The sequence below is a fragment of the Salvelinus sp. IW2-2015 genome, unplaced genomic scaffold (genome assembly GCF_002910315.2).
Source record: "Salvelinus sp. IW2-2015 unplaced genomic scaffold, ASM291031v2 Un_scaffold2093, whole genome shotgun sequence".
In the NCBI taxonomy this organism is placed as follows: domain Eukaryota; kingdom Metazoa; phylum Chordata; class Actinopteri; order Salmoniformes; family Salmonidae; genus Salvelinus; species Salvelinus sp. IW2-2015.
In genome coordinates, this window is record NW_019943432.1 from 31,037 (window position 1) to 58,436 (window position 27,400).

The following is a 27,400-nucleotide window of genomic DNA, read 5'->3' on the forward strand; positions in this document are numbered from 1 at the left end:
CAACAAAGTAACAGAGATATTTTCAATTAATAGTGTACAGAGTGAAATGCAATGACGCAGAGTTAAATATCAACAATAAATTGAGCATATACAGTTGAAGTCGGAAGTTTACATACACCTTAGCCAAATACATTTAAACTCAGTTTTTCACAATTCCTGACATTAAATCCTTGTAAATATTTCCTGTCTTCGGTTAGTTAGGATCACCACTTTATTTTAAGAATTTGAAATGTCAGAATAATAGTAGAGAGAATTATTTATTTCAGCTTTTATTTCTTTCATCACATTCCCAGTGGGTCAGAAGTTTACATACACTCAATTAGTTTTTGGTAGCATTGCCTTTAAATTGTTTAACTTGGGTCAAACATTTCGGGTAGCCTTCCACAAGCTTCCCACCATAAGTTGGGTGAATTATGGCCCATTCCTCCTGACAGAGCTGGTGTAACTGAGTCAGGTTTTTAGGCCTCCTTGCTTGCACACACTTTTTAGTTCTGCCCACAAATTTTCTATAGGATTGAGGTCAGGGCTTTGTGATGGCCACTCCAATACCTTGACTTTGTTGTCCTTAAGCCATTTTGACAACTTTGGAAATATTATTTTTGTTTCATCAGACCAGAGGACTTTTCTCCAAAAAGTACAATCTTTGTCCCATGTGCAGTTGCAAACCGTAGTCTGGCTTTTTTATGGTGGTTTTGGAGCAGTGGCTTCTTCCTTGCTGAGCGGTCGATCAGGTTATGTTATGTCGGCACAGCACAGTGATCAATCCACTGGGCACACACACTGGTGGAATCAACGTTGTTTCCACGTCATTTATATTATACACCCCACTAAAGTGTCAAATGTGAAAGTCCCCAAAATGTGTGCATTTGAGAAAAAAGATTGGAAATATGTATGTAATAGTTGCTAAATGACATTCAAAAGATAGACACAGTCAAACCTCAAAGGTTTGTAAATGTTTATTTTTGCACTTGCCTTCAATTGTATCTAGTGTTTATCAAGATCTAATAAACTATGGGAAATCCTCATAGGACGAGTAACCTTCCATAGATAAGAGCACATTTTTTCCCAGAATGTTTAGCCCCTCCCCTGAGGCTGTTCCATGCTCTATAAAAGGTGAGCCTCCATTGGCAGGCAGATCAATGAGCTGGAAGTAGTCACTATTTTAACCCTGTGTAGGTATAAGAGCTGTTTGAAGATGTCTCTTATAGAAGTTCTTCTCCAGACATCGAGTACGGTGACACTGCTGGGGGCTCTGCTGTTTCTGCTGGTCCTTTACCGCCTCTCCTCTGGTTCCAACTCTGAGGAACAGGGGAAGGCGCCTCCAGGACCCAGGCCTCTGCCCCTGCTTGGTAACATGCTCCAGCTGGATCTCAAGAGGCCCTACCGCACCCTCTGTAAGGTGAGAGGTAGTCCTGTTATGGTTGTTGATATGATCTGGGACATTGTTTTATCTGGCTAAATATTTTCAAAATGTTTATTTTAGCAGGTTTAAAACTTCCAGTTAGTTTCAATAGGCATGTATTGTCAAAGCAACATATTAATATATGTTGAATACATAGTGTTTCAACCAGTTAGCAATAGTTTGTCAACACAGGAGCCCTCTAAAAATATATATATTTTGATGTGGCCATACTTACCACACTCGCGTTTATGAGTTTATGAATGTTTTCAGAGAATGTTCCTCCGTTAATGTTCCATTTCAGTTTTTTTAATTGCCAAGTGTTATCAAATAATACAGGTGAAATGACCAATGTGCATTCACTCACATAATAGAGGCATTTGACTTGAAAATCGTATCGGTCATAAATGCTTAAAGGGATAGTTTTTGTGAGGGGTAAAAACACAATCTTAATAGTTTTCTTGTCACAGACCAAACAACTCACCAAAATAGCTCACACATACTTCAATCCAACTTATATTGCAAGGATATCACTCCAGAAGATGTGTCAACATAGAATTATACTTTATTTGTTACAGAACTGCTTCCAACAACCTGTAGTTCAAGTTTTTATATTTACATTTCATGCATTGTTTACTTCACAGGGCTTTTCGTAGCAACTGCATTTTTTAAAGTCACACACTGATCTCCACAGTCTGTGTTTGGTTGATTTATTTTGAATAACTTCTAGATACTTTGAGAGCTTAGTTAAAGGGACAATCTGCTGTTCAGCTGTAGAACCTTTTGTGGAGCTGGGTACCCATGTCAAATATTTTCAGTCTCCTGAGAGGGAAAAGGTGTTGTCATGTTCTCTTCACTAAAATCTGCGTCCAGTTCGAGGTGAGTAAAGTTCGAGGTGAGTAATTGCTGTTCTGATATACTGAAGCTCCTTTCGGTCATAAAGAGACGGTAGCAGGAACATTATGTACAAAATTACCAACAATGCGAAAAAACAAACATTGTCTCTGATGAAAGTATCTGGGGCAGGCACTCTCGAAAATCCCATCTGCCGCTTGTAAAAACAAATATTTTGTCTGTGTCGCCACACAGCCACACTTAATTCTGTCACTTATCACCCCCCCCTCCCGCCCCCATAGGGAGGGCCAGAGGGGTGTTGAGAGAGTTATTGTCTGAGCGAGAGATAAGAGAGCAGTGCACGTTGTGACGACTTTTTACCAGTTGTAGGTAGGCTATTTAAATAGTCAAAATGGAGACACCTTTTTCCAACCCTTTTTCCATAAAATGTGTTAATATGTTTTTAACTAGGCAAGTCAGTTGAATACCTACCAGTATTTAAGAACACATTCTTATTTACAATGACGGCCTGCACTGGACAAACCCGGGCGACATTGGACCAATTGTGCGCTGCCCTATGGGACTCCCAATCACAGATGGTTGTATTACATCAATAAATAATGGAGATGAAGTGCTGGGAAACGACTCGGAGGGGGTTTAAACTGCATTCTAATGTTGACTGCTTAGAGAAAACAATATCAAGTGAAGTGCTTTATGCATGCTCAGTTCTTGGGTCTCGGCTGCCCAAGTGGAAATTAAATGGAAGTTTTGGAACTCCCTCGYGTGGTTCTTTTTAATGGAAATCCTCAATGAAACTGACATTAAATATGGAGAATGATACMWTTGCCTCTGTTGGCCATCAAGTAGCCTATTCATGTATATGCCATTATAGGCTACCATTTTGATACAAYAAATATGTGGAAATGATGATATCACTGGAGTCATTACAAATCAATGTGTGCCACTTGTGAAGCCTATCTGGTCCTGGATAACCAATTTATAGAAAAATTGCCCGTAGGCGCGTGACGATGGTGACCGGTGTGAGGGATAATGAGCAGCCTGATGACCTAGAGGCCAGAGAGGGAGCACACTTGACACTGCATCTTGTCTAGGCTACTGTAGACTATCGGAAATGAGATGTAGGCCCATCATAGGCTACCTGCCTTTATCTAAGCAAACCATGGCAAAATTGAATTACAACCATAAACCCAGATTTTAGTCTGTAGCCTATGCCTACTGAAATGACAAGTCAATCTCGCAAATGGGCCGTTGAACGGTTTGTAGTCTTAACATTCGGCACATAGTAACAGCACAATGGCCAGAAAATAGCCTAACATTCTTTTTTCATGTTAATCCAAGTGTTTCTTGTTTTAGAGATTTCAAGATCCTCTGGCCAACTTTCATCACTCAAACTCTCCTGTCAGATTTATCCATAGTTATGCACATGCGCAAAGGGGATTTATTTCCRATTCTWAACCTGGTTCRAGCCTTGACTACTGATTGGCTGAAAGCTGTGGTATATCAGACCATGTACCACGGGTATGACAATATTACTTTTTACTGTTCTAATTACGTTGGTAACCAGTTTATAATAGCAATAAGGCACTCCGGGGGTTTGTGGTATATGGCCAATATACCACGGCTAACGGCTGTATCCAGGCACTCCGCATGCATAAGAGCAGGGAGACAAATCCAGCTATGGCCTCCTACTTGTCAGGCCTCTCACACTGGGCAGATAGGGGTTCCTGGGATGGACAGCTCGCACTACTTCCCCACATACGCTGGATCAAGGGTGACCTCGTTGATGAGGAGATCCAGGAGCTAATCTATGTAGCCTGGAATGTTTTTTTTGTGAACAACTTTTTATTGGGTTTATTTATTTTTCAGAGGGTTACAGATATAAAATAAATGCATATAAAGATGGCCCCCACCCATTCCCCCCTTTAGTCACCGCCCCCCCCCCCTAATATTAAGCACATTGCTTATCTTTACAACTGGAGTACAGACTACCTGGCTGGCATGAAAATGAGTCATGGGAAAAGCGCTCTCCATCCGCTCTAAGTGCATAGATGAAATTAATTTTTTTCGCTGCCCCTTGTTTGGAGACAGGTGTATGATAATGGTCCATTCTAAATCAAAACAAATTTCTCACATATTATTTAGTATATCTAAAGACAATATTAAATCAAGAATAGTCTGATAGGCGACAATATTAGCCTTGTGAGTTATGTATTATAACTTGTGAATGATGCCCAGCTTAAGAAACAGCTTTTTGTGCTACTTTTTCAAATCATAGTTGTACACCTCATGTAGCTGAGTCCATAGGCCTATATGTTTGGTATCACAACTAAAGTTGCCAAATAACTTCTTAAATTTTAAGCACATTAATCCTCTTTACAATGAGTGTAGAGCCTAACTGGCATACATAAGCAGCGCGTAAGTTTGGGGAAGATCATTTTCTCAAAAGAAATGCTAATTTATAGTAAAAGCATTACATGCATAATCGCATTTGCGGTCACTTTTGATAATGTTGTGTTCCCGCTAATGGAACATTTTCGCTTATAGCCTGCTGCCATGTGCGCATTTTTTATTTCACTTTTATTTAACCAGGTAGGCCAGTTGAGAACAGGTTCTCATTTACAACTGCGACCTGGCCAAGATAAAGCAAAGCAGTGCGACAAAAACAACAACAGAGTTACACATCAGATTAAAAAAGTACAGTCAATAACACAATAGAAAAATCTATATAAAGTGTGTGCAAATGGCGTGAGGAGGTAAGGCAATAAATAGGCCATAGTAGCGAAGCAATTACAATTTAGCAAATGAACACTGAAGTGATAGATGTGCAGATGATGATGTGCAAGTAGAACAGTTACTGGTGTGCAAAAAAGTAAATTAAAATAATGTGGAGAATGAGGTAGGTCGTTTAGTGGGCTATTTACAGATGGGCTATGTACAGCTGCAGCGATCGGTAAGCTGCTCAGATAGCTGATGTTTAAAGTTAGTGAGGAAGATAAGTCCCCAACTTCAGCGATAATTATTATTATTTATTTTTTATTTTTTTGCAATTCGTTCCAGTCATTGGAAGCAGAGAACTAGAAGGAAAGGCGGCCAAAGTGGGTGTTGGCTTTGGGGATGACCAGTGAGATATACCTGCTGGAGCGCGTGTTACGAGTGGGTGTTATGGTGACCAGTGAGCTGAGATAAGGCGGAGCTTTACCTAGCAAAGACTTATAGATGACCTGGAGCCAGTGGGTCTGGCGACGAATATGTAGCGAGGGCCAGCGACGAGAGCATACAGGTCGCAGTGGTGGGTGCTATATGGGGTTTTGGTGACAAATCGGATGGCACTGTGATAGACTGCATCCAGTTTGCTGAGTAGAGTGTTGGAGGCTATTTTGTAAATGACATCGCCGAAGTCGAGGATCGGTAGAATAGGCAGTTTTACGAGGGTATGTTTGGCAGCGTGAGTGAAGGAGGAACAGCATTGCTGTGCTTATGTGAAGAAATAGCCTAATGGTTTAACATTTCAAGGTAAACGTTCTGATCTGTTGCGTCAGCCACATTGCGTAAAATATATATATTTTTATGTTAGTGGTTGTATTAATTTGGGATCTATTGCATCCCACAACTGTCCGGAATATTTATTTCTCGCACAGAATAGGTTGACTTTTGTACTATGGGGGAGAGTAGATTGACATAGGCTAGTACTTTTGCCATTCCTTAGGCCTACTCATCTTGTTGGCTGACGAAAAGTAAATGTGGACAGTTCTTCCAACATCTAGCCTGTGAGAAAGACCCGATCACGTGATGGAGAGCATGCAGCACTCAGAAGGGCACAACAAAGGCATGGATTTTTTAGGGTGCATTACGGCAACAAAGGGGATGCTGCTGTGAAACTCAAGGCATTATCAAGTGCTTGTCAAATTGTGAATGAGAGCCTAATGAAGTGTGCACAAAGCAGAGCTCATGCCTTTCAAGCACCTTTTTTCAAATCATCAGTCTCATCATGCAGCCTTTGTGTATTAAAAATCAAAACCTATAGCCCAACGTTTTGTAGAACAACTAAAGAACATCTAAATTAAGCATATAGGAGTACCTATTTCTTTGTTAAACGCTCAACACAGAATATCCACGTGTGCACTACCTCAAATCGTTTGGAGAAAATATTTATATTCAGCTTTGTTCAGTTGTATTCTTCGTACTATAACATATTATAAAATAATGCCATGGAATACTAAGCAAATCTTGTCTGCTAAATGAACTAGTGCAGCCCACAGCCATATGGCATAGCCAGATCATGGCCTAACATAAGGACAACTCAGAGTATGCTACTCTGTTCTTCTGAAATAGACTACATTTTCTTCATATCATGCTTCTTTAGACCTGTCTAATGGATTTATTATGAAGGTGTAGGCTATATTACATGGATTTATTAGACTTTTTAAAATGTAGATGTGCCAAAGGTCTGCATCAGTGGCTTATAGCCTGTGTGGAAGCCAGGAGATGCTAAATGTGCTTATGTAAATTAACGGTCCATTACCATGAGACCTACATTTACTTGTGTGACAATCACAGGCTGTAGCCTAATCTATATAATTGATACCACATGAGCACCTGATCTCGCAGTATTGGCTACTGAACTGGAAGCAGCAACAATGACAGCGACACTTGCTACGTTTTGCATAGTCCTATAGGTTAGTCTACCTTTTCAGGAGAACAATTTGCAGGCAGAGACAAATGGCTAATGATACTTATTGAAAATGAAAAGGCTCAACGCTCGCTCACCATAGTAACCTAACCTATGGTCACCATAGTAACCTAACCTATGGTCACCATAGTAACCTAACCTATGTGCACATTGTGCCGTTTCAATGACATTGTTTTTAAATGTTGTGTCCCCCTCACTACTTAAACCAAAGTTGCACTCCTGACTATGCTCCTTTTGTGGACAACATTCCTTCATGTCAGCTGTATGTTGGCAGTTCTCAGTCTCAATGCAGGGGGCTTAGTCTATATGTTTTTTGTTCTTCCATCCCTATCAGGTGTGTTACAGAAAATATACAGTTCACAAGTCAAAACAGTTACAGCAACCGCATCAGACTACATTATGGACAGCACTTGAAAGATCCACTGTCAATGATGGTACAGCATCTGTCTTCAGGAGTAGCATCCTGACAAGTCCATTGAATGTTCTCCCCAATTGATAAAGCAACTTCGCTCGAAATGTGCACTGCACTCGCGTGACATGATTGTAACTTTCGGTGCAGCCAATGCTGTCGGATGTCTTCATTATTTGGAAATCAGTGTAGTTAAATTAACACTGACATGTGGAATTCTGGTAAGTAGCTTGCTAGCTAAAAGCCACAACGCAGGTGAAAAGGGGTTAGTTACCAGTTTAGTTCTGCCAAGTTCCGCTTAAGCTATGTTACGGTTTGTAAACAAAGCCGTATGATGCGTACATGTGATGATGGTTTTAAGGTGTTACATATTTAAATTAAGAATATAAGACTCTAACATTGGTGTATAACATCTCCGGCTTTACGTGACATGGCATAAAGCCAGAAGTAATGCCTGCCTCATGAATCCAAGTGTTTGACATGGGGGGGAAGCGACCAGTAACTTTATGATCAACGTTGTCAATGTACCAGCTACAGGTCAACCTACTATGAACTAGTTACATCCAAATATCATCCAATTTGACCAACCACATGATTTTCACTGTCCGGGACCTTTAATAAACCATGCATTTAGTCTTATTTTATGTTCTACAGCTGTCCAAGAAATATGGGTCTGTTTTCACGGTTCACTTTGGACCCACAAAAGTGGTCATCCTGGCAGGATACAAGACGGTCAAGCAGGCGCTGGTCAACCAGGCAGAGGACTTTGGGGACAGGGGCATGCTTCCTGTGTTCTATGACTTCACCAATGGACATGGTAATGTAGGATATGTGAAACTTGTAATCCGGTTAACTGTTGCAATCGACAATATTCTGCCAAGCAAGCATATTTGGTGCTGTAACAGACCCACATATTTGACAAATTTGTTATTTTCTCCTTACATGATTAATTCCTGACACCTGCACAATATTACTTTTCAATACTGGTAGGTATTCTGTTTGGCAATGGCGAATCATGGAAAGAGATGAGGCGCTTTGCCTTGGCGAACCTTAGAGACTTTGGGATGGGCAAGAAAGTGATTGAAGAGAAAATCTTAGAGGAATCTCACTACCTGATTGAAGTGTTTGAAAATCACAAGGGTAAGAATTTGTAGTTCTGATTTGAAAACCAAAAAACAGGTTACATAACTTTTTCCCCCTTAGGTTTGCTAATTCAATTTCTGATGTCCTTTGTAACAGGTAAAGCATTTGACACAACCCAGCCATTGAATTATGCTGTCTCCAACATAATCTCCAACATTGTGTACGGCAGCAGGTTTGAATACTCTGACCCCAAGTTCAAAGCCACTGTAAAACGAGCCAATGACAACCTCCGAATAGGTGGCTTTGTTTCAATACAGGTACATTATGTTTAATTTGTTTCTCACTCAGAGAATAATGGCAAACTTGTCACACTTGACTAAACCAGGAAAATGGATTAATTATTCAAATTTGTACTAGGCTACTGGAATAATAGAGGTTAATTCATGCTTTACTTTTTGTTTATGGGGAGATAGTTGTACAACATGTTCCCCTGGCTGGGCCCTTGGCTGAAAAGCAGGAAGCTTTTGTTGAAGAATATTGAGAACAACAAGAAGGAGATGGGGGAGCTGGTGAGGGGGCTGAAGGAGACTCTCAACCCTCAGATGTGTAGAGGCTTTGTGGACTCGTTCCTTGTCCGAAAGCAGACCCTGGAGGTATGAAATCTCACTACAGTTAAAAACATCCCAATTATATAACAAGATAACTCATGTAAAATATGCTGTGTTCGTAAAATGGATACAGGTTCAGAACTTTTGTGAAACAGCACAGTTAGAAATATATGGCAAATAGAAAATAATAGTGAAGACATCAAAACTATGAAATAACACATATGGAATCATATTGTAACCAAAAGTGTTAAACAAATCAAAATATATTTTATATTTGAGATTCTTCAAAAAGCCACTCTTTACCTTTGACAGCTTTGCCCACTCTAGGCATTTTCTCAACCAGCTTCTGTCACACCCTGATCTTTCACCTGTCTTTCTGATCTTTCACCCCCACTCCAGGTGTCGCCCGTCTTCCCTAATATCCCCTGTGTATTTATACCTGTGTTCTGTTTGTCTATTGCCAGTTTGTTTTATTCATTCATACCTACCAGAGTTTTCCCCCTTGCTCCTGTCCTATTCCCGGTTTTGACCTTTCTGCCTGCCCTTACCCTGCCCTGATTCCACGGGTTGTCTGGGAGGCAGCCTACTACGGCGGTAACCCCACAGCCCCTCAGTAACTCAGCTGGGAGTAGCGCCGTCTCATCGGTCACTCCACCTTCTCGGGAGCCCCGCTTACCTCCTCCGGAACGCTTTTAATGAAGAGCCAAGCACCTGTCGGGGGTCTCTAGCTCAGTGTGCCCTCATTTTCCAGCTTCAGCCCTCCTCCTTCCCCTCGGACCGCTCCAAGATAGCCTACCTCATCACGCTGTTGTCTGGGAGGGCTCTCCCCTGGGCTACTGCTGTATGGGAACAACAGCTGGCCATATGCGCTAGTCTGGAGGGGTTCGTGGGAGAAGTGAAGAAGGTTTTTGATTCCCCGTTTCCCGGGAGAGAGGCTGCCCTTAAGTTAATTCAGCTTCGGCATGGCTCCCACAGTGTGGCAGATTATGCGGTGGATTTCTGCACGTTGGCAGCGGAGAGTACTTGGAACCAGGAAGCGCTGTTCGATACGTTCCTGCACGACGTCTCGGAAGAGGTCAAGGACGAGCTTGCTGCTCGGGAGTTACCTACGGATCTCGATTCCCTCATCGCTTTGACCATCCGAATCGATGGGTGATTACGGGAACGACGGAGGGAGAGAGAATTTGAGCCTCCGAGTCATCCTGGAAGTCCCCGACGGTCTCGTTGCCGAGAGAACCCGAGGCTTACCGACCTACCCTGGGAGTTGCCGAAGACGGCCGCTTCCTGAGCCTGGGCAACTAGGCAGAGCTGGGCTTACCTTGCTCGCACCCCTTTTCATGCTGTTCTGCTGTGGGGAGACCAGTCCAAATCTCTCCGTGTCCTCATTGACTCTGGGGCCGATGAGAGCTTTTTGGACGCTATCCTGGCTTCCGAGCTGAACATCCCCACTTAGCCCCTCTCCATTCCCATGGATGTTAGAGTGCTGGACGGGTGTTCTTTAGGCCAGGTCACGCATAATACCATTCCCATCCACCTACAGGTGACGGAATCACAGCGACAAGATGCAATTTCTGCTCATCAAGTCTCCTCAGATTCCCATAGTTTTGGGATTCACCTGGCTCCAGCGACACAATCCCCTCATCAACAGGTCTACTGGTGCCATCATGGGCTGGAGTCCGTTCTGCCATGCACATTGCCTGAAGTCAGCGCAACCTGCCCTGGGACGTCTTCCTGGGGGCTCGGAAGGTGCCCCGGACCTCTCCACCATTCCCGCGGAGTACCAGGACCTCCGGGAGGTGTTCAGCAAGGCCCGGGCCACTTCGCTTCCGCCACAACGACGCTATGCCTGTGGGATTGACCTTCTCCCGAGCGCCACTCCGCCCCGGGACGGCTGTACTCTGTTGGGACCGGAGACCAAGGCTATGGAGACTTTCATCTGTCCCGCTTCCTCTCCCACCGGCGCAGGGTTCTTCTTCGTGGAGAAAAAGGAAAAGATGAAGGAATGCGCCCATTCATTGACTACTGGAGACTCAATGCCATTACTGTGAAGAACAGTTACCTGCTACCACTCATTTCCTCAGCCTTCGAGCCCCTCCAGAGGGCAACTGTTTTTTCCAAGCTGGATCTACGGAATGCCTACCACCTGGTGCGGTTACAAGAGGGGGACGAGTGGAAGACCGCCTTCAACACGGCCAGCGGCCACTGAGTGTTCGAGGTACTGGTAAATGATGTTCTCAGCGACATGTTGAACCGGTTTGTCTTCGTCTACATTGATGACATCCTCGTCTTCTCCCGCTCCACCCAAGAACACGTGCTACACGTCAGACAGGTTCTTCAGCGCATAGTGGAGAATCAGCTGTTTGTGAAGGCGGAAAAATGTGAGTTCCATCGCTCCACCATCCCCTTTCTGGGTTACATCATCGCTGCTGGGAGTGTCCAGATGGATCCCGGGAAGGTGAGAGCGATGGTGGATTGGCCTCAGCCTACGTCCAGGGTGCAGCTGCAATGTTTCCTGTTTCCAGCTGCAATGGGTCTTACCTTCAAACATGATAGCTTCACCTGGAATGCTTTTCCAACAGTCTTGGAGGTCCCACATATGCTGAGCACTCGTTAGCTGCTTTTCCTTAACTCTGCGGTCCGACTCATCCCAAACCATCTCAATTTGGTTGAGGCTGGGTGACTGTGGAGGCCAGGTCATCTGATGCAGCACTCCATCACTCTCCTTCTTGGTAAAATAGCCCTTACACAGCCTGGAGGTGTGCTGGGTCATTGTCCTGTTGAAAAACGAATGATAGTCCCACTAAGTCCAAACCAAATGGGATGGCATATCGCTGCAGAATGCTGTGGAAGCCATGCTGGTTAAGTGTGCCTTGAATTCGAAATAAATCAGTGTCACCAGCAAAGTACACCCACACCATAACACCTTCTGCTCCATGCTTTACAGTGGGAAATACACATGTGGAGATCATCCGTTCACCCACACGTGTCTCACAAAGACACGGTGGTTGGTACCAAAAATCTACAATTTGGACTCCAGACCAAAGGACAAATTTCCACCTTTCTTGCTTCTGTTTCTTGGCCCAAACAAGTCTTATTCTTATTGGTGTCCTTTAGTAGTGGTTTCTTTGCAGCAATTCGACCATGAAGGCCTCATTCACACAGTCACATCTCAACATTAACTGTTCAGAGGAATCTGCTACTTGAACTCTGACATATTTATTTGGGCTGCAATATCTGAGGCTAGTAACTCTAATGAACTTATCCTCTGCAGTAGAGGTAACTCTGGGTCTTCTATTCCTGTGGCGGTCCTCATGAGAGCCAGTTTCATCATAACGCTTGATGTTTTTGCGACTGCACTGAAATTTTCCATATTGACTGACCTTCATGTCTTAAAGTAATGATGGACTGTAGTTTCTTTGCTTTTTTGAGCTGTTCCTGCCATAATATGGACTTGGTCTTTTACCAAATAGGGCTATCTTCTGTATACCCCCCCCTACCTTGTCACAACACAATTGAATGGCTCAAACGCATTAAGAAGGAAATAAATTCCACAAATGAACTTTTAAGAAGGCACACCTGTTAATTGAAATGCATTCCAGGTGACTACCTCCATGAAGCTGGTTGAGAAAATGCCAAGAATATGCAAAGCTGTCATCCAGGCAAAGGGTGGCTATTTGAAGAATCTCAAATATAAAATATATTTTGATTTGTTTAACACTTTTTTTGGTTACTACATGATTTCATGTGTTATTTCATCGTTTTGATGTCTTAACTATTAAAATAGTAAAAATTATGAAAAACCCTTGAATGAGTATGTGTTGTAAAACTTCTGTGTGTATATATATACACTGCTCAAAAAAATAAAGGGAACACTTAAACAACACAATGTAACTCCAAGTCAATCACACTTCTGTGAAATCAAACTGTCCACTTAGGAAGCAACACTGATTGACAATAAATTTCACATGCTGTTGTGCAAATGGAATAGACAACAGGTGGAAATTATAGGCAATTAGCAAGACACCCCCAATAAAGGAGTAGTTCTTCAGGTGGTGACCACAGACCACTTCTCAGTTCCTATGCTTCCTGGCTGATGTTTTGGTCACTTTTGAATGCTGCCGGTGCTTTCTCGCTAGTGGTAGCATGAGACGGAGTCTACAACCCACACAAGTGGCTCAGGTAGTGCAGGTCATCCAGGATGGCACATCAATGCGAGCTGTGGCAAGAAGGTATGCTGTGTCTGTCAGCGTAGTGTCCAGAGCATGGAGGCGCTACCAGGAGACAGGCCAGTACATCAGAGACGTGGCAGCGAGGCGTAGGAGGGCAAACCCAGCAGCAGGACCGCTACCTCCGCCTTTGTGCAAGGAGGAGCACTGCCAGAGCCCTGCAAAATGACCTCCAGCAGGCCACAAATGTGATGTGTCTGCTCAAACGGTCAGAAACAGACTCCATGAGGGTGGTATGAGGGCCCGATGTCCACAGGTGGGGGTTGTGCTTCCAGCCCAACACCGTGCAGGACGTTGTGGCATTTGCCAGAGAACATCAAGATTGGCAAATTCGCCACTGGCGCCCTGTGCTCTTCACAGATGAAAGCAGGTTCACACTGAGCACATGTGACAGAGTCTGGAGACGCCGTGGAGAACGTTCTGCTGCCTGCAACATCCTCCAGCATGACCGGTTTGGCGGTGGGTCAGTCATGGTGTGGGGTGCATTTCTTTGGGGCCGCACAGCCCTCCATGTGCTCGCCAGAGGTAGCCTGACTGCCATTAGGTACCGAGATGAGATCCTCAGACCCCTTGTGAGACCATATGCTGGTGCGGTTGGCCCTGGGTTCCTATGCTGACACATGCACATTTGTGGCCTGCTGGAGGTCATTTGGCAGGACTCTGGCAGTGCTCCTCCTGCACAAAGGCGGAGGTAGCGGTCCTGCTGCTGGGTTGTTGCCCTCCTACGGCCTCCTCCACGTCTTCTGATGTACTGGCCTGTCTCTTGGTAGCGCCTCCATGCTCTGGACACTACGCTGACAGACACAGCAAACCTTCTGCCACAGCTCGCATTGATGTGCCATCCTGGACGAGCTGCACTACCTGAGCACTTGTGTGGGTTGTAGACTCCGTCTCATGCTACCACTAGAGTGAGAGCACCGCCAGCATTCAAAAGTGACCAAAACATCAGCCAGGAAGCATAGGAACTGAGAAGTGGTCTGTGGTCACCAACCTGCAGAATCACTCCTTTTTGGGGGTGTCTGGCTAATTGCCTATAATTTCCACCTTTTGTCTATTCATTTGCACAACAGCATGTGAAATTTATTGTCAATCAGTGTTGCTTCCTAAGTGGACAGTTTGATTTCACAGAAGTGTGATTGACTTGGAGTTACATTGTGTTTGTTTAAGTGTTCCCTTTATTTTTTTGAGCAGTGTATATACATATACACACACACACACACACACAGTTGAAGTCAGAAGTTTACATACACTTTAGCCAAATACATTTAAACTCAGTTTTTCACAATTCCTGACATTTAATCCTAGTAAAAATTCCCTGTCGTAGGTTAGTTAGGATCACCACTTTATTTTAAGAATGTGAAATGTCAGAATTATAGTAGAGAGAATGATTTATTACAACTTTTATTTCTTTCATCACGTTCCCAGTGGGTCAGAAGTTTACATACTCAATTAGTATTTGGTAGCGTTGCCTTTAAATTGTTTAACTTGGGTCAAACGTTTCAGGTAGCCTTCCACAAGCGCCCCACAATAGGTTGGGTGAATTATGGCCCATTCCTCCTGACAGAGCTGGTGTAACTGAGTCAGGTTTTTAGGCCTCCTTGCGCGTGCAAGGAGTTCTGCACACAAATGTTCTATGGGATTGAGGTCAGGGCTTTGTGATGGCCACTCCAATTCCTTGACTTTGTTGTCCTTAAGCCATTTTGACAACTTTGGAAGTATGCTTGGGATAATTGTCCATTTGGAAGACTCATTTGCAACCAAGCTTTAACTTCTAACTAATGTCTTGAGATGTTGCTTCAATATATCCACATAATTTTCCTCCCTCATGATGCCATCTATTTTGTGAAGTGCACCAGTCCCTCCTGCAGCAAAACACCCCCACAACATGCTGCCACCCACGTGCTTCATGGTTGGGATGGTGTTCTTCGGCTTGCAAGCCTCTCCCTTTTTCCTCCAAACATAACGATGGTCATTATGGCCAAACAGTTCTATTTTTGTTTCATCAGACCAGGGGACATTTCTCCAAAAAGTACAACGTTTGTCCCCATGTGCAGTTGCAAACCGTAGTTTGGCTTTTTTATGGCAGTTTTGGAGCAGTGGCTTCTTCCTTGCTGACCGGATTTTCAGGTTATATCGATATAGGAAACGTTTTACTGTGGATATAGATACTTTTGTACCCATTTCCTCCAGCATATTCACAAGGTCCTTTGCTGTTGTTCTGGGATTGATTTGCACAAGTACGTTCATCTCTAGGACACAGAACGCGTCTCCTTCCTGAGCAGAATGACAGCTGTGTGGTCCCATGGTGTTTAAACTTGCGTACTATTGTTTGTACAGATGAACGTGGTACCTTCAGGCATTTGGAAATTGCTCCCAAGGATGAACCAGACATGTGGAGGTCTACAATTTTTTTTCTGAGGTCTTGGCTGATTTCTCTTGATTTTCCCATGATGTCAAGCAAAGAGGCACTGAGTTTGAAGGTAGGCCTTGAAATACATCCACAATTGCACCTCCAATTGACTCAAATGATCTCAATTAGCCTATCAGAAGCTTCTAGAGCCATGACATAATTTTCTGGAATTTTCCAAGCTGTATTAAGGCACAGTCAACTTAGTGTATGTAAACTTCTGACCCACTGGAATTGTGATAGTAAAATAATCTGTCTGTAAACAATTGTTGGGAAAATTACTTGTGTCATGCACAAAGTAGATGTCCTAACCGACTTGCCAAAACTATAGTTTGTTAACAAGAAATTTGTGGAGTGGTAGAAAACGAGTTTGAATGACTTCAACTTAAGTTTATGTAAACCTCCGACTTCAACTATATATATACAGTGGGGAGGACAAGTATTTGATACACTGCCGATTTTGCAGGGTTTCCTACTTACAAAGCATGTAGAGGTCTGTAATTTTTTATCATAGGTACACTTCAACTGTGAGATGGAATCTAAAACAAAAATCCAGAAAATCACATTGTATGATTTTTAAGTAATTAATTTGCATTTTATTGCATGGGCTACAGGACAATAGGCAAGCAGCTTGGTGAGAAGGCAACAACTGTTGGCGCAATTGTTAGAAAATGGAAGAAGTTCAAGATGAAGGTCAATCACCCTTGGTCTGTGGCTCCATGCAAGATCTCACCTCGTGGGGCATCAATGATCATGAGGAAGATGAGGGATCAGCCCAGAACTACACGGCAGGACCTGGTCAATGACCTAAAGAGAGCTGGGACCACAGTCTCAAAGAAAACCATGGATTAAATCCTGCAGCGCACGCAAGGTCCCTCTGCTCAAGCCATCGCATGTCCAGGCCCGTCTGAAGTTTGCCAATGACCATCTGGATGATCCAGAGGAGGAATGGGAGAAGGTCGTGTGGTCTGATGAGACAAAAATAGAGCTTTTTGGTCTAAATTCCACTCGCCGTGTTTGGAGGAAGGATGAGTACAACCCCAAGAACACCATCCCAACCGTGAAGCATGGAGGTGGAAACATCATTCTTTGGGGATGCTTTTCTGCAAAGATGACAGGACGACTGCACCGTATTGAGGGGAGGATGGATGGGGCCATGTATCGCGAGATCTTGGCCAACAACCTCCTTCCCTCAGTAAGAGCATTGAAGATGGGTCGTGGCTGGGTCTTCCAGCATGACAACGACCCAAAACACACAGTCAGGGCAACTAAGGAGTGGCTCTGTAAGAAGCATCTCAAGATCCTGGAGTGCCCTAGCCAGTTTCCAGACCTGAACGCAATAGAAAATCTTTGGAGGGAGCTGRAAGTCCGTATTGCCCAGCGACAGCCCCGAAACCTGAAGGATCTGGAGAAGGTCTGTATGGAGGAGTTGGCCAAAATCCCTGCTGCAGGGTGTGCAAACCTGGTCAAGAACTACAGGAAACGTATGATCTCTGTAATTGCAAACAAAGGTTTCTGTACCAAATATTAAGTTTTCTGATGTATCAAATACTTATGTCATGCAATAAAATGCAAATTAATACAATGTGATTTTCTGGATTTTTGTTTTAGATTCCGTCTCACAGTTGAAGTGTACCTATGATAAAAATTACAGACCTCTACATGCTTTGTAAGTAGGAAAACCTGCAAAATCGGCAGTGTTTCAAATACTTGTTTTCCCCACTGTATGTATGTATATATACACACACACACACACACACACACACACATCTCAATCAGTGCATTCGGAAAGTATTCCCCTTTTATCACATTTTGTGACGTTACAGCCTTATTCTAAAATGGATTACATGTATTTTTTCCCCTGATCAATCTACACACAATACCCCACAATGACAAAGCGAAAACAGGTTTTTATTAGAAATGCATGTGTTATGGCTTATATCCCGCTAACGGGATCGACTTGACAACAGCCAGTGAAATTGCAGGGCGCCAAATTCAAACAGATCTCATTAATTCAAATTCCTCAAACACAAGTATTTTACACCATTTTAAAGATACACTTGTTGTAAATCCAGCCACAGTGTCCGATTTCAAAAAGGCTTCACAATGAAAGCACACCAAACGATTATGTTAGGTCAGTACCTAGTCACAGAAAAACACAGCCATTTTTCCAGCCAAGGAGGCCGAGGCCGAGGAGTCACAAAAAGCAGAAATAGAGATGAAGATCATCAAAGGTTAGTGATTAATTTTATCAGATGACACTCATAGGACTTCATGTTACAAAATACATGTATGTTTTGTTCGATAAATTTCATATTTATATCCAAAAATCTCAGTTTACATTGGCACGTTACGTTCAGTAATGTTTTGCTTCCAAAACATCCGGTGATTTTGCAGAGAGCCACATCAATTTACAGAAATACTCATCATGAATGTTGATGAAAATACAAGTGTTATGCATGGAACTTTAGATAAACTTCTCCTTAATGCAACCGCTGTCAGGTTTCAAAAAGCTTTACCGAAAAAGCACACCATGCAATAATCTGAGTACGGCGCTCAGATACAAAAACAAGCCATACAGATATCCGCCATGCTGTGGAGTCAGTAAAAGTCAGAAATAGCGTTATAAATATTCACTTACCTTTGATGATCTTCATCAGAATACACTCCCAGGAATCCCAGTTCCACAACAAATGTTTGTTTTGTTCGCTAAATTCCATCATTTATGTCCAAATACCTCCTTTTTGTTCGCGCCTTGAGTTCACAAATCCAAATTCACGACGCGCAGGTCAGACAAAGTCAAAAAATTCCATTACAGTTTGTAGAAACATGTCAAACGATGTATACAATCAATCTTTAGGATGCTTTTAACATAAATCTTCAATAATGTTTCAACCGGAGAATTCCTTTGTCTTTAGAAAGGCAATGCAGGCAGCTACCTCTCACGGGAGCGCGCCTGAATGAGCTCATGGCACTCTGCCAGACCTGTTACACAATCAGCTCTCATTCCCCCCTCCTTCACAGTAGAAGCCTTAAACAAGGTTCTAAAGACTGTTGACATCYAGTGGAAGCCGTAGGAAGTGCAATCGGACAAAATTTACACTATCTTGGATAGGCAAAGAGTTGAAAAACTAAAAACCTCAGATTTCCCACTTCCTGGTTGGATTTTTTCTCAGGTTTTTGCCTGCCATATGAGTTCTGTTGTACTCACAGACATCATTCAAACAGTTTTAGAGTTTTCTATCCAAATCTACTAATTATATGCATATTATAGCTTTTGGGCCTGAGTAGCAGGCAGTTTACTTTGGGCACCTTATTCATCCAAGCTACTCAATACTGCCACCCAACCATTAACAAATGTGTAAAGATCTAAAAACGATACCTTATTTCCATAAGTATTTAGACCCTTACTAAGTCCACCTGTGGTAAATTCAATTGATTTGACATGGTTTGGGAAGGCACACACCTGTCTATATAAGGTCCCACAGCTGAGAGTGCATGTCAGAGGAAAAACCAAGCCATGAGGTCAAAGAAATTGTCCGTAGAGCTCCGAGACAGGATTGTGTCGAGGCACATATCTGGGGAAGGGTACTAAAACATTTCTAAAGCATTGAAGGTTCCCAAGAACACAGTGGCCTCCATCATTCTTGAATGGAAGAAGTTTGGAACCACCAAGATTCTTCCTAGAGCTGGCCGCCCAGACAAACTGAGCATTCTGGAGAGAAGGGCCTTGGGAGGTGACCAAGAACCCAATGGGCACTGACGGAGCTCCAGAGTTTCTCTGTGGAGATGGGAGAACCTTCCAGAAGGACGATTATCTTTGCAGCACTCTACCAATCAGGCCTTTATGGTAGAGTGGCCAGATGGAAGCCACTCAATAAGAGGCACGACAGCCCGCTCGGAGTTTGCCAAGAGGCACCTAAAGGACCGTCAGACCATGAGAAACAAGATTCTCTGGTCTGATGAAACCAAGATTGAACTCTTTGGCCTGGATGCCAAGCATCACGTCTGGAGGAAACCTGGCACCATCCCTATGGTTAAGCGTGGTGGCAGAATCATGCTGTGGGGATGTTTTTCATCCACAGGGACTGGGGGACTAGTCAGGATCGAGGGAAAGATGAATGGAGCAAAGTACAGAGATATCCTTGACGAAAACCTGCTTCAGAGAGCTCCGGACCTCCGACTCGGGCCCGGATTTGAACCCGATCAAACATCTCTGGAGAGACCTGAAAATAGCTGTGCAGCGACGCTCTCCATCCCACGTGACGGAGCTTGAGAGTATCTGCAGAGAAGAATTGGAGAAACTTCCCAAATACAGGTGTGCCAACCTTGTAGGGGGGAATAGTTAGGCACGCTCAAGTTCAGTTTTTTTGTCTTAATTCTTGTTTGTTTCACGAAAATATTTTGCATCTTCAAAGTGGTAGATGTGTAAATTAATTATACAACCCCCTCCAAAAAATCTATTTTAATCCCAAGTTTTAAGGCAACAAAATAGGAAAAATACCAAGGGGGTGGATACTTTTGCAAGCCACTGTAAATCAAATCAAATCAAAGTTTTTTTGTTGTTGTCACGTGCACTGAATACAACAGGTGTAGACCTTACAGTTAAATGCTTACTTACAACCTCCAACCAACAGTGCGATTTCTAAGTAAAAAAAGGTATTAGGTGAACAATAGATAAGTAAAGATATAAAAAACAGAAATAAAACAACAGTAAAAAAGACAGTGAAAAATAACTGTAGCGAGGCTATATACAGGCAACGGTTAGTCGGGCTGATTGAGGTAGTATGTACATGTAGGTATGGTTAAAGTGACGATGCATATATGGTAAACAGAGTAGCAGTAGCGTAAAATAGGGGTTGGCGGATGATGGGTGGCGGAACACAATGCAGATAGTCCGGGTAGCCAATATGAGGGGGCACCGGTTAGTCAGGCTGATTGAGGTAGCATGTACATGTAGGTATGGTTAAAGGGACTATGCATATATGATAAACAGAGTAGCAGCAGCGTAAAAGAGGGGTGGGCACACAATGCAAATAGTCCGGGTAGCCATTTGATTACCTGTTCAGGAGTCTTATAGCTTGGGGGTAAAAACTGTTGAGAAGCCTTTTGGTCCTAGACTTGGCACTCCGGTACAGCTTGCCATGCGGTAGAAGAGAGAACAGTCTATGACTGGGGTGGTTGGGGTCTTTGACAATTTTTAGGGCCTTCCTCTGACAGAGGTCCTGGATGGTAGGCAGCTTAGCCCCAGTGATGTACTGGGCAGTACGCATTACCCTCTGTAGTGCCTTGCGGTCGGAGGCCGAGCAGTTGCCGTACCAGGCAGTGATACAACCAGTCAGGATGCTCTCGATGTTGCAGCTGTAGAACCTTTTGAGGATCTGAGGACCCATGCCAAATCTTTTTAGTTTCCTGAGGGGGAATAGGCTTTCTCGTGCCCTCTTCACGACTGTCTTGGTGTGTGTGGACCATTCTAGTTTGTTGGTAATGTGGACATCAAGGAACTTGAAGCTCTCAACCTGCTCCACTACAGCCCCGTCGATGAGAATGGGGGCATGCTCGGTCCTCCTTTTCTTGTAGTCCACAATCATCTCCTTAGTCTTGGTTACGTTGAGAGATAGGTTGTTATTCTGGCACTACACGGCCAGGTCTCTGACCTCGTCGTTGTCTGTGATCAGGCCTACCACTGTTGTGTCGTCTGCAAACTTAATGATAGTGTTAGAGTCATGCCAGGCCACGCAGTCGTGGCTGAACAGAGTGTACAGGAGGGGACTGAGCACGCACTCCTGAGGGGCTCCAGTGTTAAGGATCAGCGTGGCAGATGTGTTGCTACCTACCCTCACCACCTGGGGGCGGCCCATCAGTAAGTCCAGGATCCAGTTGCGGAGCGAGGGATTTTAGTCCCAGGATCCTTAGCTTAGTGATGATCTTTGAGGGTACTATGGTGTTGAACGCTGAGCTGTAGTCAATGAATAGCATTCTCACGTAGGTGTTCCTTTTGTCCAGGTGGGAAAGGGCTACGTGTCTGTAGTCATTTAGGCAGGTTGCCTTAGTGTTCTTGGGCACAGGGACTATGGTGGTCTGCTTGAAAAATGTTGGTATTACAGACTCAATCAGGGACATGTTGAAAATGTCAGTGAAGACATCTGCCAGTTGGTCAGCACATGCCCGGAGCACACGTCCTGGTAATCCGTCTGGCCCCGCAGCCTTGTGAATGTTGACCTGTTTAAAGGTCTTACTCACGTCCGCTACGGAGAGCGTGATCACACAGTCGTCCGGAACAGCTGATGCTCTCATGCATGCCTCAGTGTTGCTTGCCTTGAAGCGAGCATAGAAGTGGTTTAGCTCATCTGGTAGGCTTGTGTCACTGGGCAGCTCGCGGCTTTGCTTCCCTTTGTCGTCTGTAATAGTTTGCAAGCCAAATAAGACGCTCATCGAAGCCGGTGTAGTACGAATGAATCTCAGCCCTGTAAATGTGATATTTCTATTTCATTATAAATGTGTAAAAATGTCTAAACCTGTTTTTGCTTTGTCAAGGGATCTGAATACTTTCCGAATGCACTGTACATATTTACAAAAACAATATGGGGGATTGGAAATGATGCTGACATTTACATTGATAGATTGTAGCTTCCATCTGCAATATTAAAGCTGATCTATTCCCCAAAAAATAAAACATTTTAATTCTTTGAATGAATAACATCTAGGGATTTAGTGGGCATTGAGAAATGTGTAAATGGCACATGTGATAGAGAATGGAGAAAATATAGGAGAGATTGTGTTGAAATGGCATTGGGCCCAGGATGCAGCGGTATACACTGAGTGTACAAAACACTAGGAACATCTTCCTAATATTGAGTTGCACCCTGGTCTAATCCATGGAAACAGCATTTGTTCCTAATGTTTTGTACACTAAGTGTATGTGTTCTGGAGGCTGCAGCTAAGACTGCTACACCGTGTATGTAAAATGTGTGTAGAAGTTAAATGTAAAAACACATTTTTGAAAGCAAATTTTTGACCTTCGAAAAAGAATGCAATAACTGCTAGACCATGACTTTTGAGGGGAAAACAAATATTTTCTACCCTTTCAAATACTTTTTATGTCTGTAATAAGGAATCTGGCAACAAGAACTCTCACTACCATGACAACAACCTGATATCCTCTGTGGCCAACCTGTTTTCTGCTGGTACAGACACCACAGGGACAACCCTACGCTGGGCTTTGATGCTAATGGCCAAGTACCCCCGTATACAGGGTAAGTATCAATGTGCACACAGACACACGCCTTTGTACAGACATTGCAAGTGATTGTAGTAATGCAAGACAATCAAGGTGTTACTTGCTGTAAACATTTCCAAATTGCCCACTTGAACCACAGACCAGTTTATAGTTTGTTTCAAATGCTTTAACACTGTGAATGAAGCTGTAATCTACATGAATGTAACTAAATGTGTTGAAATGATGACATTTCAACCAGATTTTCTCATTGGGATAACCTACATGTGTAAGGCAGCCAAGTGATAGATAGATATATATATATAATGGAATTGTACTATGGTGTGGTATTTGTGGCAATAAAGGATACTGTAGCCATAGAGGACAACAGGTTCTTAACTTGGCAGGGAGAGCAGTGGCGCAAATACCTGGAAGGATACAGTGATTGGAGTAGAATACACAATTATAATATTTATTATTAGAACAGAAAGACAAATAAAAAAACAAGTCCATAAATTGTCTGCAAAAAGTCTTCAGAAAGTTTCTCAGAAAATTACACTCGAATTACATCTGTTCGACATCCTTCAATGTCGACCAGATAATGCACTTTCCCCACCCTCCAACTTGACTTCCCCACCCTCCAGCTTGGACAGGTGTATGTTTTTTGTGTGCAGCTTTTCCGTATTTGCGTATAAGCATTTTTCCGACCATCGTTTTAGATTTTCAAGACACAGAACTCAGTGCCATTTTTCATAACACTACATTTTTTAAAAATGTGCACTGACCAAAAATATAAACGCAACAATTTCAAAGATTTTACTGAAGTACAGTTCATATAAGGAAATAAGTCAATTGAATTAAATTCATTAGGGCCTAATCTATGGATTTCACATGACTGGGAATACAGATATGCATCTGTTGGTCAGAGAGACCTTTAAAAAAGGTAGGGGTGTGGATCAGAAAACCAGTCAGTATCTGGTGTGACCACTATTTCCCTCATGCAGTGCAACACTTCACCTTCGCATAGAGTTGATCAGGCTGTTGATTGTGGCCTGTGGAATGTTGTCCCACTCCTCTTCAATGGCTGTGCGAAGTTGCTGGATACTGGCGGGAACTGGAACACGCTGTCGTACACGTCGATCCAGAGCATCCCAAACATGCTCAAAGTGTGACATGTCTGGTGAGTATACAGAGCATGGAAGAACTGGGACATTTTCAGCTTCCGGGAATTGTGTACAGAGCCTTGCGGCATGGGGCCGTGCATTGTCATGCTGAAATGTGAGGTAATGGCGGCAGATGAATGGCACGACAATGGTCTCAGGATCTCGGCATGGTATCTCTGTGCATTCAAATTGCCATCAATAAAATACAATTGTGTTCGTTGTCCGTAGCTTATACCTGTCCATACCATTGCCCCATGGTGGCGGTGGGGTTCTCTGTTCACAATGTTGACATCAGCAAACTGCTCACCCACACAACGCCCACACTGTCTGCCATCTGACCGGTACAGTTGAAACCGGGATTCACCCGTGAAGGGCACACTTCTCCAGCGTACCAGTGGCCATCGAAGGTGAGCATTTGCATTTTTGTTCAGTGTAGTTGCCTTCTGAAAAGAGCCAATACATTAATTCAAATCAAATTTTATTGGTCACACGTGTTTAGCAGATGTTATTGCGGGTGTAGCGAAATGCTTGTGCTTCTAGCTCCGACAGTACAGTAATATCTAACAAGTGATATCTAACAGTTTCACAACATACATTTGAAGTCAGAAGTTTACATACACTTAGGTTGGAGTGATTAAAACTATTTTAATGACTCCACAAATGTCTTGTTAACAAACTATAGTTTTGGCAAGTCGGTTAGGACATCTACTTTGTGCATGACACAAATCATTTTTCCAACAACTCTTTACAGACAGATTATTTCACTTAGAATTCACTGTATCACAATTCCAGTGGGTCAGAAGTTTACATACACTAAGTTGACTGTGCCTTTAAACAGCTTGGCAAATTCCAGAAAATTATGTCATGGCTCTAGAAGCTTCTGATAGGCTAATTGAGATCATTTGAGTCAATTGGAGGTGCAATTGTGGATGTATTTCAAGGCCTACCTTCAAACTCAGTGCCTCTTTGCTTGACACCATGGGACGATCAAAATAAATCAGCCAAGACCTCAAAATAAAAATTGTAGACCTCCACAAGTCTGGTTCATCTTTGAGAGCAATTTCCAAATGCCCGAAGGTACCACGTTCATCTGTACAAACAATAGTATGCAAGTTTAAACACCATGGGACCACGCAGCCGTCATACCGCTCAGGAAGGAGACGCGTTCTGTCTCCTAGAGGTGTATGTTCTTTTGGTGTGAAAAGTGCAAATCAATCCCAGAACAACAGCAAAGGACCTTGTGAAGATGCTGGAGGAAACAGGTACAAAAGTATCTATATCCACAGTAAAACGAGTACTATATCGACATAAACTGAAAGGCCGCTCAGCCTGGAAGAAGCCACTGCTCCAAAACCGCCATAAAAAAGCCAGACTACGGTTTGCAACTGCACATGGGGACAAAGATCATACTTTTTGGAGAAATGTCCACTGGTCTGATGAAACAAAAATATAACTGTTTGGCCATAATTACCATCGTTATGTTTGGAGGAAAAAGGGGGAGGCTTGCAAGAAGAACACCATCCCAACCGTGAAGAACGGGGGTGGCAGCATGTTGTGGGGGTGCTTTGCTGCAGGAGGGACTGGTGCACTTCACAAAATAGATGGCATCATGAGGCAGGAAAATGTGGATAGTTAGGAAGTTAAAACTTGGTTGCAAATGAGTCTTCCAAATGGACAATGACCCCAAGCATACTTCCAAAGTTGTGGCAAAATGGCTTAAGAACAAGAAAGTCAAGGTATTGGACTGGCCATCACAAAGCCCTGACCTCAATCCTATAGAACTGAAAAAGTGTGTGCAAGCAAGGAGGCCTACAAACCTGACTCAGTTACCAGCTCTGTCAGGAGGAATGGGCCATAATTCACCCAACTTATTGTGGGAAGCTTGTGGAAGGCTACACGAAACGTTTGACACAAATTAAACAATTTAAAGGCAATGCTACCAAATACTAATTGAGTGTATGTGAACTTCTGACCCACTGGGAATGTGATGAAAGAAATAAAAGCTGAAATAAATCATTCTCTCTACTATTATTCTGACATTTCACTTTCTTAAAATAAAGTGGTGATCCTAACTTACCTAAGAAATAATTTTTACTAGGATTAAATGTCAGGAATTGTGAAACACTGTAGCCAAATACATTTAAACTTAGTTTATGTAAACTTCCGACTTCAACTGTGTACCCAAATACACACACATCTAAGTAAGGAATGGATTAAGAATATATACATGCATATCAGAGCGGCATTGGACTAAGATACATTGGCATAGTAAAGAATACAGTATATACATATGAGATGGGTGATGCAATATGTAAACACAAAGTGGCTAAGATACAGTAGAATAGTGTAGAGTGCAGTTTATGCATATGAGATGAGTAATGCAAGATACGGAAACATTATTAAAGTGGCTAGTGTTCCATTCCTAAAAGTGGCCAAGGATTTCAAATCTATGTCTATAGGCAGCCGTCTCTAATGTGTTAGTGATGGCTGTTTAGCAGTCTGATGGCCTTGAGATAGAAGCTGTTTTTCCAGTCTCTCGGTCCCAGCTTTGATGCACCTGTACTAACCTCGCCTTTTGGATGATAGCGGGGTGAACAGGCAGTGGCTCGGGTGGTTGTTGTCCTTGATGATCGTTTTGGACTTCCTGTGACATCGTGTGCTGTAGGTGTCCAAGAGGGTGGGTAGTTTGCCCCCGGTAATGCGTTGGGCAGACAGCACCACCTCTCTGGAGCGGTTGTGGGCGGTGTAGTTGCCGTTCCAGGCGGTGATACAGCCCGACAGGATGCTCTCAATTGTGCATCTGTAAAAGTTTGAGGGCTTTAGGTGTTAAGTAAAATTTCTTTAGCCTCCCTGAGGTTGAAGAGGCGCTGTTGCACCTTCTTCACCACACTGTCTGTGTGGGTGGACCATTTCAGTTTGTCAGTGATGTGTATGCCGAGGAACTAAAAACTTTCCACCTTCTCCACTGAGGTCCCATCGATGTGGATAGGGGGGTGCTCCCTCTGCTGTTTCCTGAAGTCCATGATCATCTCCTTAATTTTGTTGACGTTGAGTGAGAGGTTCTTTTCCTGGCACCACACTCCTCCCTGAGCCCTCACCTCCTCCCTGTAGGCTGTCTCATCATTGTTGATAATAAAGCCTACCACTTGTGTCATCTGCAAACTTGATGATTGAGTTGGAGGCGTGCTTGGCCAAGCAGTCAGGGGTGAACAGGGAGTACAGGAGAGGGCTGAGCACACACTCTTGTGCTGGTTTTCCTTTTATAATCTGTGATTGTCTGTAGACCCTGCCACATACGTCTCGTGTCTGAGCTGTTGAACTGAGACTCAACTTTGTCCCAATAC

The 27,400-nt window shown here is 43.3% G+C and overlaps 1 protein-coding gene across 3 annotated transcripts in view; it reads left to right on the plus strand.

Moving 5' to 3' along the window:
• The first annotated feature begins 1,130 nt into the window (after positions 1-1,130).
• Positions 1,131-27,400, plus strand: part of LOC112072931 (cytochrome P450 2K1) — a 35,059-nt gene continuing 8,789 nt past the window's right edge. For 2 of the 3 annotated variants that reach the window (XM_024140307.2, XM_024140308.2), the window contains exons 1-6: positions 1,131-1,399; positions 8,008-8,170; positions 8,344-8,493; positions 8,593-8,753; positions 8,910-9,089; positions 22,792-22,933. In XM_024140307.2, the coding sequence (XP_023996075.1) occupies positions 1,196-1,399; positions 8,008-8,170; positions 8,344-8,493; positions 8,593-8,753; positions 8,910-9,089; positions 22,792-22,933 (1,000 nt within the window). In that variant the 5' untranslated portion in view covers positions 1,131-1,195. Of the gene's footprint in view, positions 1,400-2,217; positions 2,279-8,007; positions 8,171-8,343; positions 8,494-8,592; positions 8,754-8,909; positions 9,090-22,791; positions 22,934-27,400 lie in introns of all 3 variants that reach the window. The other variant, XM_070439983.1, reaches the window with a different exon arrangement.